This window comes from Vigna umbellata, chromosome 4 (assembly GCF_029865625.1).
Source record: "Vigna umbellata cultivar VRB3 chromosome 4, Vumbellata_1.0, whole genome shotgun sequence".
NCBI lineage: Eukaryota > Viridiplantae > Streptophyta > Magnoliopsida > Fabales > Fabaceae > Vigna > Vigna umbellata.
In genome coordinates this window covers 35,003,399-35,017,176 of record NC_142168.1, presented here as the reverse complement: position 1 = coordinate 35,017,176, position 13,778 = coordinate 35,003,399, and the positions used below count along the sequence as shown (strand labels likewise).

General features: G+C 31.2%; 2 protein-coding genes across 2 annotated transcripts; both read left to right on the top strand.

Moving 5' to 3' along the window:
• Positions 1-3,656: 3,656 nt before the first annotated feature.
• Positions 3,657-5,399, top strand: LOC124838655 (bidirectional sugar transporter SWEET6b-like). Its single transcript, XM_047314319.2, has 6 exons — positions 3,657-3,752; positions 4,161-4,197; positions 4,302-4,518; positions 4,670-4,831; positions 4,927-5,049; positions 5,138-5,399. The coding sequence occupies exons 1-6, from the start codon at positions 3,710-3,712 to the stop codon at positions 5,285-5,287; spliced, it is 732 nt and encodes a 243-aa protein (XP_047170275.1). The 5' UTR covers positions 3,657-3,709; the 3' UTR covers positions 5,288-5,399.
• A 3,213-nt stretch (positions 5,400-8,612) lies between these two features.
• LOC148200002 (tripeptidyl-peptidase 2-like) lies at positions 8,613-13,468 on the top strand. The gene is made up of 10 exons (XM_088112815.1): positions 8,613-8,798; positions 8,913-8,979; positions 9,082-9,176; positions 11,189-11,331; positions 12,127-12,277; positions 12,356-12,478; positions 12,649-12,732; positions 12,834-13,021; positions 13,136-13,310; positions 13,408-13,468. The coding sequence occupies exons 1-8, from the start codon at positions 8,613-8,615 to the stop codon at positions 12,990-12,992; spliced, it is 1,008 nt and encodes a 335-aa protein (XP_087968941.1). The 3' UTR covers positions 12,993-13,021; positions 13,136-13,310; positions 13,408-13,468.
• The last annotated feature ends 310 nt before the right edge of the window (positions 13,469-13,778 follow it).

Sequence of the window (13,778 nt, the reverse complement as noted above, 5' to 3'; positions counted from 1 at the left end):
AAGTGTTTTTCTAAAACTTTATTATGTCACTAGGTATTTAGAGATTTTAAACTTATCGTTTAAGTTATTGTTATCCTGATATTTTAGTGATGACATCTTCATATTCTCATTTTTGTAATGTTGTTTTGTTAAACTTCAAAACATATGAGAGCGTCTAGACATATTAATCTTATAGACGATTTTGTCTTAACATCATATACACAAAACTAGCCAAAAAGAGAACCTTTTGATAACCTTAAAGCATCGTCCTTCCTCTTCATGATAGTGATGACATTGAAAATGTGGATGTCATTATCCCACTGTTCCTTGCAAGTAAACTATGCTTGTATTTTGTATTATTGTTGATGATGTAGGTGTAGAGGACCAAGGCTCGAAGCCATCACACTACAAAACTTGGTAAGTGGCAATCGATCAACTCAAAAGAAATTTTGAAGAGTTCAAAGCAAACAACCTTAGGATAAAGTTTCACAAGCATATTGAACATCTTGGTAGCCCGAGCAAACACCCTAGAGGGGATTCTCAAACATAAGAAAAGCCTCAGTCCCAGAGTGCAGCACAAAGAGCATGACCTTGGCCTCAAAACTCCACCTATTAAGGATAACCTCAGCCTTGGAGCTCAACCTACAAAAAAATGGACTCAAGCTCAAAGCTCGACTTGCAAAGGATGAACTCGGCCTAGACCCAACCTAAGAGCTCGGCTTGCATAACATGATCTCGATCACGCAGCTCGACCACGAAGGAATGTCAATAGATTATCACATCAAAGTTCTACCACGAAAAAAGTTAGAAACAAACCACTACAAGTTATATTGCCAAGCATAAAATTGAATTTATCTTCATATTATGTTACACGTGCCATTCTAAGAAGTGAGGAGAAGTCTCGTATTGATTTGCATGGGGCCATCATTACCAGCAAACCCAAAAGAAGTCTCGTATTGAGTAAACTAGTATAAAATGGATTTTTTATACCCTCCTTTTATTGTGTTTTCAAACGCTTAAAGGTTTTTAAGTGTTCAACACTATAATTGACAGCCTAATCCATGTAAACAATGTCTAATTGCGAATAGTTTTCAAATTTTATTCAAATCTCTCCGTAGAGTTTGTTGGTATTTCAATTTATATCTCAACGTATAGAGTGATTGCTTTTATAATATACATGCATGCTTAATGCTAATTAAGATTTACTTTTAATTTTTTTTTCAAAGTTTTGTATGTTAATTGTGTAAATACTTCATGAAACGACCGAAATCAGTTAATTTTGCCATTGGGCATCTTTAGCAAAACTAATTTATACGATAGTTGGGAATTTATAAGCTAATTGATAGCAGTTAAGTAATTTGTTAATTGATAAACTTTCAGTTTATAAATACTATATTTCATAAAATTAGATGATGAACTACTTAATAAATGTAAATTCACCTTAAATGATATAATTATATAAATTTTATTAATAAATATAATTTGTGTTTTTTAGATAAAAATATGTAATTATAAGTATAATTTTTTACAATAATTAAATTTTTATTAATTTTTCAGTACTTTGTTTTAAATTTTTTATTTTTTTAATATTTTTTAAATGAGTATTAATTACAATTTATTTTTAGAAATTTTATAATTTTATAATTTAAATTATTATTACATCGAATTTTTTTATAATTATTGTAATGAATAATCTTTATATAAGATAAATAAATAAAATATTATTTATTTTACTTTAAAATGTTAATTTTTTTTATTATGCTTTATTAGATGAAATAATGTATTAAAATATTGTTTACTTTATTTTAAAATGTTAATGTCTTCAAAATATTTACAGTAAATATATTCTTAAAAACTAACTTATTATATTCTCTTAAATTTTAAGATATTATGATATAATAATTAATTATCTAATATTTTTAAAATATTAGAATATAATAATTGATTATCTACAAACTTAAAAACTAATTCAACAAAAAGTGAAAGTAACATAATAATTCATATCTATATAAAATTAAAATAAATAAGGCTTAAATGTTTACTTCGTACCAGAGGTGAATTTCTTTTTTAGTATCCGATTTTAAAAATGAAGACATTAGGTGCCTATGTTATGAAAAGTATACGAATAATGTCCATAAAGAAAAAACAAATTCAACATATTATCAAAGAAAAATTTGAATAAGAAAAAAAAATTGGAGAGCAAAAGAGTGAAGAAAAAAAATACGGCCACATCAGCATGGACTTAACGCGTTGCTGTCAACTTAATGGACACCTTCCTTATTCATATACTTTTCATAACATAGGGACCCAATATCCTCATTTTTAAAACTGGGTACTAAATAGAAATTCATCTCTTAACATGAAGACGAAATAAACATTTAAGCCAATAAATAATAATAAAACAAATTTAAATTGTAAAAAAAGTTATAAATAAAATAAAATATAACAAAAATATAACAAAAATATAACTGGTTTGTAATTTATAGATTAAAAACTTTTAAAATATTTTATCGTAATTTAAAATTTTTGAAACTAGTTTATATATTAATTAAATAACTAGTTTATTTACTTTAAAAATCTACTTTCAAAAGTCAGTTATGTATATAAGGTGAGATAATTTGATATGGAATGATAAAATGAAATAAAAATAGAGGAAAAAAAACAATAATTATGTTTAGTATTTGATATAAACATATATTAAATTAAGTTATGAAATATTGTAATTCTTAGATGGAGATATACTTGGAACTCGAGCAAGATTATTTTATTGGCTCTTGGACTAACATAATATTCCAGACAATTTATACATACAATGAAAAACTCTCAACTTTTTAAATTATAATTATATTTGTTCCTCATCCTAGCACGAATTATGACATTAAATTAGATGGATAATATAATTTTGTAAAGGCGTGTTCTCAATTAAATAAATTTTAGAAACTCTTCATTCAATATAAATATTTCTTTCTTTCATTTTATTTTATCTATAATAATAAAAAAACCAATTTAATAAGATAAAATTTGTTTCAACTTATATTATATGTGAGATTTCAACAACTCTCTTTTCACGATTTTAACATATTTTCTCAAACAGAATCAAGAATTCAAGTAATACAATAGATTAATATATCTTGTAAGAAATTTATAATAACTTTAATAGTATATTAAAATATAAAAATTAAACCTAAATTAACCGTAAAATCAAATTAATAACTAAAATTTGTCTTTCCTCCATCCTATAACGGATTAAATTATAATTTCAAAAATATTTTTACTGAATTTAGAAAAATACTTAAATTAGCTTCTTATAATAACGACATAATATATATATATATATATATATATATATATATATATATATATATATATATAGTGAAAAAAACAGTTTTTAGTTTATGTACTCAAAACTGTTTCTATTAAAATAGAAGAAACTGTATCTGTTAAAATCAAAAGAAGATAAGTTTGATAGATTTGATAAGAAGAGATTATTATTATTATATATTATGGTTAACTTTTAACAATACAACTAAAATTAATTATCTATAATAAAATATTTTAATACTAAAACCTAATTTGATTATCTTTTAAAACTATATATCTTAGCAGGAAAACTCTATAAAATAAACCCTTCTTCCTTCGTGTTTCACCTCACTCACGCAAAGCTCACACAAAGCACATTGTGTTCCTACGTCGTTCTCTCCAATTCTGTGTTTTTTCGTTGTTTTCGAAAATGGTGAGCGCTTCAGTAGCTCGCAACATCGTCGGCATCATAGGTTCGTTTTCTTCTCTCTTCCAAAGCTGCAACTCCGAATTTTGCACAAGCATCTGCTTCTTAAAACGACTCTCTTTTTTTTTTTTTCTTTTTTTCTGTTCAACTTTTGATTTGCATCGTGGATCGGTCGCATTTCGCTTTGTTTGCGTGGGAGAAATTGATTCTAACAAGTAGAACTTGAACTTCATGCATTTCAATTAATGCTTGCCAATTCTGCATAGTTTTGCATGACTTTTGTTGTTTAATCGATTTATGCATGAAAACTTTCTGGTTTATCTTATGCATATGAGGTAGTATTTATCTATAAGTGTTAGAGTATCTTAATTCTGTTATATACATATTTTTGCCAAAAAAAATAAGAAGTTTGTTGTGTTTACGTTCTAATGGAGTGTTTGATTTTTCTCTGCAGGAAATATCATCTCCTTCGGCTTGTTCTTCTCACCAGCGTAATCAATCTTACTCTCTCTATACACATATTTTCTAAAAATTATAATATGTTATTTATACAACTTTTTTATGAAAAATTACATATTATGTGAATGAATTGCAGCCCAACTTTCTATAAAATTATAAAGCAGAAGTCGGTGGAGGAGTTTAAGCCTGATCCCTACATCGCTACGGTATTGAACTGTGCGTTTTGGGTGTTCTATGGAATGCCATTTGTGCACCCAAACAGTCTTTTAGTGGTGACCATCAATGGCGTTGGACTTGTTTTCGAGTTCGTCTATCTTGCCATATTTTTCATCTATGCAACCAATAAAGGACGGGTATGCTTCCTCCTTCTTGTACTTGTTCTATAATGAATTTCTCCCGTTTTAGAAAATAAACTCAATTACTTTTGAAGTCCCAAGATCGACTTGTTTAACTATCACTCATTATTCATGCTTATGTTTCTCACTGTCTCTTCCCTTACTTCAGAAAAAGGTGTCGATTTTACTTCTGATCGAGGCTATTTTCTTCGCTGCAATCATTCTTATAACAATGCTGGTACTGCATGGCACTACACGAAGATCGTTGATTGTTGGTATCATCTGCGATGTCTTCAACGTGATGATGTATGTCTCTCCTCTTACAATCATGGTAAGTCTTCTATTTCTGCAAATTTACGTCATCATGAGAAGTTCATTTTCCTTTCCAAAACTTATAATGGTGTTGGTATTATAAATAACGATCAGGCTAAGGTTATCAAAACGAAGAGCGTGAAATACATGCCATTCTGGCTCTCTCTGGCGAACTTCCTTAATGGTGTGTGCTGGACCACATATGCTCTTATCCACCCCTTCGACATCTATGTTCTGGTAATTGGTTCGTTACTTTGCTTTTCCTTTTTTGTTGTTCTTGAATGAAATAATGTTTTGAGCATTTTGTGTTCATTCATTGTTGCAGATCAGTAACAGCATTGGCGCAGTCTCAGGACTGGTTCAGCTCATCTTGTATGCTTTCTACTTCTGCAGAGGAGAAAACAATGATGATGGTGATCAGCACAACTCAACTGAGGTTCAACTCTCCGAACGCCCTCGGGATGTCGAAGCTTGATTTTTTCATTCATATATTTTATAAACATAAATCTTGAGTAATTTCGTTTGAGTCTTTATTTTTAATTCTTTTCTGGTATTAGTGGCTTGGCCATTAGTTTTTCTATTTTTATTATGTAGTACACGGGCAGGTTGTTTTTATTTTTTATTTATATGTAAAAAATGCATTACTCTCATATATATGCAAAGGTGTTCGTCAACTTTTTTCGCAATCTTTTATTCCCAATATATCCAAGCTTGACATCTTGTTTGCTTTTAAAATGTAAAGATCAATTAGTTCATGTTTATTTATAATTAGACAGACTAATTTTTAAATAGCTTTTAAGCATACAAATTTTATAATTTTTATTATTTTGAAAATTCGCAATAAATGAGTAAATAAAGTAATTACTTTTTAAAAGAAATAATTCTTTCAGTAATAGAACGTAATACTGGATGATTTTATCGACTATCATAGTTAACTAATTAATTCATAATAAGTTCCGAAAAATAATAGTGGTGTTTAATCTTTTAAACAATCCACATTTTGTTTCATTTTTAAAAATAGGCACATATTTTATATATTTATGATAAAATAACAATTAAATTTATCTATTTTTTAAATACAAATTTTGTAACATTTCAAATTTATAAGATAATATTTTTCAATACAGTATTGTAATCACAACATCATTATTATTAGGTAATATAATTACTTTATTATATTATTAGTATTTTATTGTGCAATTCTTAGTTTATAATAGATAAAACAATATTGATTGATATAAAAAAATAAATAAAAGTATGCACTTACCTATACTAACTTATAACTAAATAAAATTTAAAATTTAATTACAAAACAGGTTCGGTTATAACGAAAATAACACTGGCAATTTCTTTTATAAAATAGGAGACATTTACAACAAGAAAATTATTAAATAATAATCAATTTAATTAGTCACTATATTTAGTAATTTATATATTATTTTATACATTAAAAAGTTAATGATATCTAAAATAATATGTATTATAATTGATTCGAGGAAGTAGAATATGTTAAAAGATGAGTTTAGATATTAATTCACAAATATAATTTTGTATTCATAATATATTATATTAGATATAATAATTTTTCTTTCATAAAATGATTATTTAAGTATAAAAATGGATTGTTATTTAATTTTTTTGTAGTAATTATTTTCTCGTGTATAGTCAAGAAAAAGATTTAAGAAAAAGAAAACTTTTTTGAGAGTAACTAATGAGAGGATTAAAAACTCATATTTTAGAATTGAATTGATAGTAATTTAAAATTGGGGACTCGAGTATTTTAATATTAAAAAGGATTTATATAAATAAGAAATTTATAAATACATTTTATTATTTTAAAATATACTATCTTTCTATAAATCACTTTTCTAGATTTTCCTACCTTCTTTACAGGAGTTTTGCATGATTAAAGATTTGAGATCATAGGAGTGATCCTCGTAATGAGTTCTTCAATATGGACCGATGAATTTTTATAATGGTATAAGTCGAGTTTTTTGTCTTTATTCATTGTCTAATCTATTTTCGTCTTGTATGTGGGTTTTTCTTGCTTACATGTGCTCTTTGAATATGATTTTTTTGTTGATTAGTGATCACAATATATGTCTTGATCGTTCTTGTGATATTTCTATGTATAGATAAAACATCTTGTGGTGTGGAGAGTGTTTGTTTGAGCCGTCTAGAGTTGTTTTCATAGGCGAGAGAGCTACAACTTTTGTTTTTAATTGATTGCTTGAAACTAATTTTGTGTGTATTGTGAATTTGTGTTATTCTAATTTAGTTGCTATGATTAATAGATTGCCATAATGGGTTTTGTCATTACAATAGTTGAAAGTTCCATTTTGAAAGTGGAATAACATTGTTATGGACATTATTCTCCACAAACCACAATCAGTAAACGAAGCATGATGTTATAAGGGTGGTTGTGAATAAGGTGACCAAGAGTATTCACTTATTGTCAATGTGTTAGAAGTCATGTGTGACCAAGTCAGTTGAGTGGTACATCAAGGAGAGAATAAGGTGGTGTGAAGTGTTAACTAGCATGCTTTAGATTGAGACCTAAGGGTATCTTTAGATTTTGGTGAAACCTACAAGAGGTAGTTAAAAGCATATGAAAGATGAGGTTAGTGTATCAAATATAAACAATCAGGCAGAAATAAAAGATGATTCAAGTTGTAGATTTGAGGTTGAGAATGTGTTTTTATAAGTGATGGCTAGGCCAATCTATATTGTTGAACATCATATCACATAGGTATGGTTTCAATTAGTTAAGGTTGATAAAGGTAAGTCAAACAAGTCTAGGTGGTTGTAATAAGATAAATGAGGAGGGTATGTTCTTATCTTCCACCTGAGGACCAAAATTTATCTTATTGTAGAGAATGTGAAGACTTAGTAAATGATATATTAAAATTAATAGAGTAGTTTAAAAATACCGAGACTCAGATATTTTAATATTAAAAATATTTTATATAAATAAGAAGTTTATAAACATGTTTCATTATTTAAAATACATTATCTCTCTAAAAATCACATTTCTAAAGTTTATTGACTTCTATGTGGAAGATGCGAAGCTTCCGAGAAGAATCTTACTACACTAAAATCACCTTGACAGGGACCATAGAAAGGAACACATTAGCATTGTGCGGAAAATTAGTACTAATAACAAGTATTGAATGGTTGCTCAATTGTGGGTTGAAATACTCTAGATTTCTAAATGTACTGAATGGCATTATTATTTTGATTGTAATTGTTATGTGTCTCTTAATTAATTGATATTACAAGATATGGTGTTGGTTTGATTCACTTTTGGACAAATGTAAGTTTATAGTTCTTGAAAAAGGATGAAATTTATTTCTGCTATTCAAAGCAGTCATCTTTTGTGAATCAACATCTTATGTGTTTTTTATGAGCATAAGGTCTTGGGTATTACTTCTATCCAACATTAGTTTTTGTTTATTTGTTATGATATATGAATGTAATGTAATGATTTCAAATTTCTGGGGCACTGAGCAATATGTTCATATGGCTGTACTGGAACATCTGCATCATTTTGGACTGAAATTATTTTAGCTTTATGTAATTGCATAAAATTTTAGAAACCCTTTATTAAGAACAACTTATGTTATATCATAGTTAATTAGAAAACTCTTATTTAGAACTTTATTCAATTCATCTATCTTGTTTTTATTGAATCGATAAGTAAGTTTAGTATTTTTTTAAGCTTGCGTTCTATCTATATTTTGATGGTTTTATTTGTCATGTCACCATAAAAGCACTGCTGAGTCACCTGTCAGCTTCCATAAATGCACCCACGCCACACGCTCAGTGTAATTAAAACGCACTCACATTCTCTGACTCACGTCTGCCATGTGTCAAATTGGAATGTTCTGAAATCAATAGTGGAAGCCAGGTGTCAGCGTGTGAGAGAACGTCCGTTTGACTTTGGGAAGGGAATTGATTTTTCTGAAACACTCCTTCCCATTCTCTGTGTACACCTTCTTCTTCCTCAGAAATCAAACTTCCATTTTCTCCTCCTTCTCTCTAGAACCATTTCACCTTCTCTCTACTGTAATTCACCACCCTCTTCTCCGATCACGTTTCAGAACCGTAGGAACGTTCCCTGCGTCGTGAGCTCTATCTTGGACCGAACAACTTCCGATTCTGTGACCGGTAAGTTTCCCAACCTAGACGTTCATTTCTGGAATTCCTGCGAACCCCGATTCAGCTGCATGCAAGGGTGTAAACTAAGTCCCTACGTTCTCTTTTGGTTAGTTTTAGTTGAAGAGCTTAAGAGAAAAGTTGAGAATAGAAAGCCACAATTGGACGAGTCAAGATCACTCACTCTTAGAACTATTACCCTGATCCGGGTAAGGGAAGCTTATTCAATTTAATTCGTATGTTGTATGGTGCTGTATGGATGTTTGGTGATTTGCATGAAGCATGATCTGTGATATTTGATTTTTATATATGGTTAAAGTATGAACTAATGTATGGTGAATATGAGATAAACTATAGTATGAGTATTTGAAAGTATGAATTGTATATGTTGAAAAATGAGTAAGTGTAACTGAATTCTTAAATACAAATTTCTCTATGATAACGTACATTCGTCATTGAACGGTCCTTGTCCGTTCGGTGCTGTTAGTAAACTTATTTGAAATTTGAATTCTTTCATTTGGAAGGAATTCTAGCTGAGGACGAACGCCCTCTTGTATTAGTGCTACGTTTGAGCGTTCGGCCAAACGTAGATGCCCTGAGTGTTAAGTGAGGAGTTGAGAAACTTGAAAATACACATTCGGACAATTAGTCATTCTTAAAAACATAACTGTAAACATCTTATCTTATATAAATCCCAATTTCTATGATTTTGAATCACCAAAAGGGTCTCGACCCAAAAGTGTACGTCCTAAGTGGCGCTCGGTCCTATACCGAACGCTCGTTCTTTCCGTAATTACCAAAGAGTAGAAATAGCATTCGTCCTGAACTTAAAAAGCGTTCGTCCTGAATTTCAATGAATTCACGTACCGCGTTCGGTCATTGACTGGCAGTCGGTTTACTCTAACGAAATTGTCCTTGGTACATTTAATACTAGTCTTTTGTATTTCAATCCAGTGGGATTTGACCCGGAATCTTGATACTTAATTTATTCTAAGTATAAATCGAATAGTTCTAGAGTCAGTTCATTTAACTGATTCAAATTATAATGACGTTCGTCATGTAAAATGTGTCAGCTTTATTCTTTCGGAAAAGAGGACCTTTCGGTCTCGCTTTTGACGTTCGTCCTCATTATGAAGAGGATTGAACGCTCGTCCTTTTATGAAAGTGGAACTAAGAATGAAAATGTTATTAAGAGGAAAAATTATAATGTGCGAGCAATATAAGAGAAGAAATTATGATTGTGGATTTTGAACAAGCGTTCCAGGGAGGAACGACTCTTGTATGAAAATTGAGATGGTAAAGTATGAATGTGGACAAAGCTTAGCTGGCGATTCATCCTGATGTTCCGTGAGTGCTCGTCCTCACGTAGAGGGGAATATGTCATGTGTGGGAACGGCAGGAGGTCCTAGTCCTTAGGGGTACTTTGGATGGAAGGGACTAACCACTACAAGAAATATTGAAATTATATACGGACTATTATATACGGATTTAAATCCGTATATAATTTAAATATTTTATACGGATATTATATACGGATTTTAAAAAAAATTATATACAGATATTATATACGGATTTTCCGTATATAAATTCTATACATAAAGTTGGCGCGTAGCGGCGGGAAAATTTCATAAGGATATATCCCCTGGAATTCCATTAACCGTATCTAAGTAGAATGATGTATATTATATACGGATTTCAAAAAAAATTTTAAAAAAAATGTATTTTTATTAATTAGAAGCTGAAACGTATCATTCACTGTTATCCCTCTCGAACCGTCGAGCTACTCTCTCTGAAAACCTCGAGCTATCTCTCTCCTCGAACCCTCGATTCCTTTCTCTCTCGAACCCTGAAGCTGTCGCCGTCCCTCTCTCGAGCCGTCTTCGCTCTCCCTAACCCTCTCTCCAGCCCTCTTCACAGTCCCTGTCCGTCGTGCTCTGCTTCTGTCTCCTCTCTCTCTGTCGAAGTGTCCGTCGTGTTCCGGCGTTCACCAAGCAATCTCCTTGTTCGTCGGGTGTCGTAGTTGGATGCTAAAGGAGTATCTTCATTTGGATAAATCTTTTTCACCCTGCTCACACATAATGAAACTCTTGTTGTTCTCTATCTCGCTTGTCTACTAAAATTAAGAGAAACGTTTATACTTGTATTGTATTTGTGCTCCCATCACGATTTTTGTCAATTGAAATTCCTGGATTTGAAAAGGTGATGCTGTTTCATGTTTTAGAGCTATGATGATAGAGGGCCTGTCATAGATGCGGTTGTCTGGCATGATGGAGAGGTTTGGAGGGTTGCCCTTGACACACAGAGTCTGGAGGATGATCCAAATAGTGGAAAGCTTGTTGATTTTGTGCCTTTAACTAATTATAGGTACATATAGTTCCCAGTGTTAATATTTATTATAAATCTTAACCTTAGTTGTGTTAATATTTATTATAATATAAATCTTAATCTTAGTTGATAGCTTTTGTCTGGAGATGTCTCATGAAATTGGAAGACACTTTTTTTGGCAACAAATTTCCTACCATAAAGGACCTTCAGTTTGATTGTCACTACATGCGGCCCTTGGTTTGGGAACCTTGTTCTATTGATTCCAACCTTGATTTCCTGATATATTTCTACTACAACAAAGTGCTACTACAAATGTTGTATATATGAAAAAATGATGTCATCCTTTAAGTATATAGTAAAATGTGAAATGAGTTGATGAATGGGATTGAAGTTTCCATGTTCTGTTGTGTTTTTGGAAATTTATTTTGAAACAGTTTGACCTTTTGACTTTTATGTGATCATATTAAAACTTTTTTTTTTTTACATTGAAACAGTTTAGATTCCATTCTGCAAACAGTTCTTCTAAATCTATTTGGTTCTTCTTTTGGGGTTTATAGATGTTTTACTGGTTTACGTCCTATAGAAAAAAATGTCAAATAGACATTTTTCCTAGAAACTAAAAAAGGAGCAACTTAACAAGTGAATTGGAAGAGCTTGGTTTCCACCTTGACTATAATTAAGATGTTCTTGAATTAATTTTCTCTGTCATGAAAGAAAATAAACTTTTGTTGTTTATCTATTGAAGCAATTATTTGCATTTTTGTTTCTATTAAGTAGGGTACACATTGAATTCATATATGTTCCAATGCTAATTGTGACCGCCCATTCTTTCAGGATAGAGAGGAAGTATGGTGTCTTCAGCAAATTAGATGCTTGTACTTTTGTTGTTAATGTCTATAATGATGGGAATGTTTTGAGTATCGTAACAGACAGTTCTCCACATGCCACCCATGTTGCTGGTATAGCTACTGCCTTCCACCCAAAGGTACAAATATATAATTATATCCACATAGAGCAATATTCTTATGAAAAATAGCCTTTTGATATACAATATTGCTTTCAGGAGCCCTTGTTGAATGGAGTTGCACCGGGCGCACAAATAATATCTTGTAAAATTGGGGATTCTCGCTTAGGTTCAATGGAAACAGGAACTGGTTTAACTCGCGCACTGATAGCTGCTGTGGAGGTGCTTCAAAAGTTTCCTTCTTTATCTGATTATCCTGGATATTCTGACAAGAGAAATATGATTTGCCTTTGATTTTTGTGTGTTTGATGAACTGAGTTTGTTTTTTGGATGTTATAACATCTTGCACAAAGAGGAGTTTTAATGATGGGCGTTCTACATTTCCTTTTCAGCATAAGTGTGACCTTATCAACATGAGTTATGGTGAAGGAACATTACTACCAGACTATGGGCGCTTTGTTGACCTTGTGAATGAAGTATTTTCTTAGACTTGTGATTTTAGTTGGGCACTTATATCATTTGCATGTCACTTTCGTATTTTCTTAAGTATTTGATATTCTTGTTGATTTACTTGTAGGTTGTGAACAAGCATCGTTTGATATTTGTGAGCAGTGCTGGTAACAGTGGACCAGGATTGAGCACTGTTGGTGCACCTGGTGGTACTTCCTCAAGTATCATAGGTGTTGGCGCGTATGTATCTCCTGCTATGGCTGCTGGTGCTCATTGTGTTGTTTAGCCTCCTTCTGATGGGCTTGAATACACTTGGTATATTTGCTTCCCTGAAATCTTCCTAATTAGATGACTTCTTATATCCTTCATCTTTACTGCTGTTACTTATTATTTACTGTCATTATCATTGCATATTTTTGATGGATACAGGTCTAGTAGAGGACCAACAGCTGATGGAGACCTTGGTGTTTGTGTGAGTGCTCCGGGTGGTGCTGTTGCTCCTGTTCCCACTTGGACTCTGCAACAGCGTATGCTCATGAATGGGACATCAATGGCATCACCTTCAGCCTGTGGAGGAATTGCATTGGTCATAAGTGCAATGAAGGTTCTTGCATGTGGTTCTTTTGTAGCTTTTCTTATGTAGTTGTCTTTATTTGCACATGTATCTCTAGTTTTTCTAATGTGAATCGATCTGCACGCAGGCTGAGGGAATTCCTGTGAGTCCATACAGTGTGAGGATAGCACTTGAAAATACTACAGTCCCCATAGGTGATTCACATCCCATACTCATAACTACTATTTGAGCAAGCATTGAACTGTGCTGTTGTTGCATCAACTATCATATCATATGTAACTAAGGCTATTGTCTAATTACATGTTTTCTTTTGAAAGATTGACGAGGACAAGGGAAAAGGTTCTTCCTTATCTTCCAAGAAGAATGTTACAGAACGCTTAAATGAAGAGGTACTATGAAAAGTCATACATTAGCAGAAGAACTTCCTTTGGTTATTTATTTTCTGTTTTTACTTAAGGTTCAATTCATGCTCATTTTTGCATAACTTTTCTTAAGGAA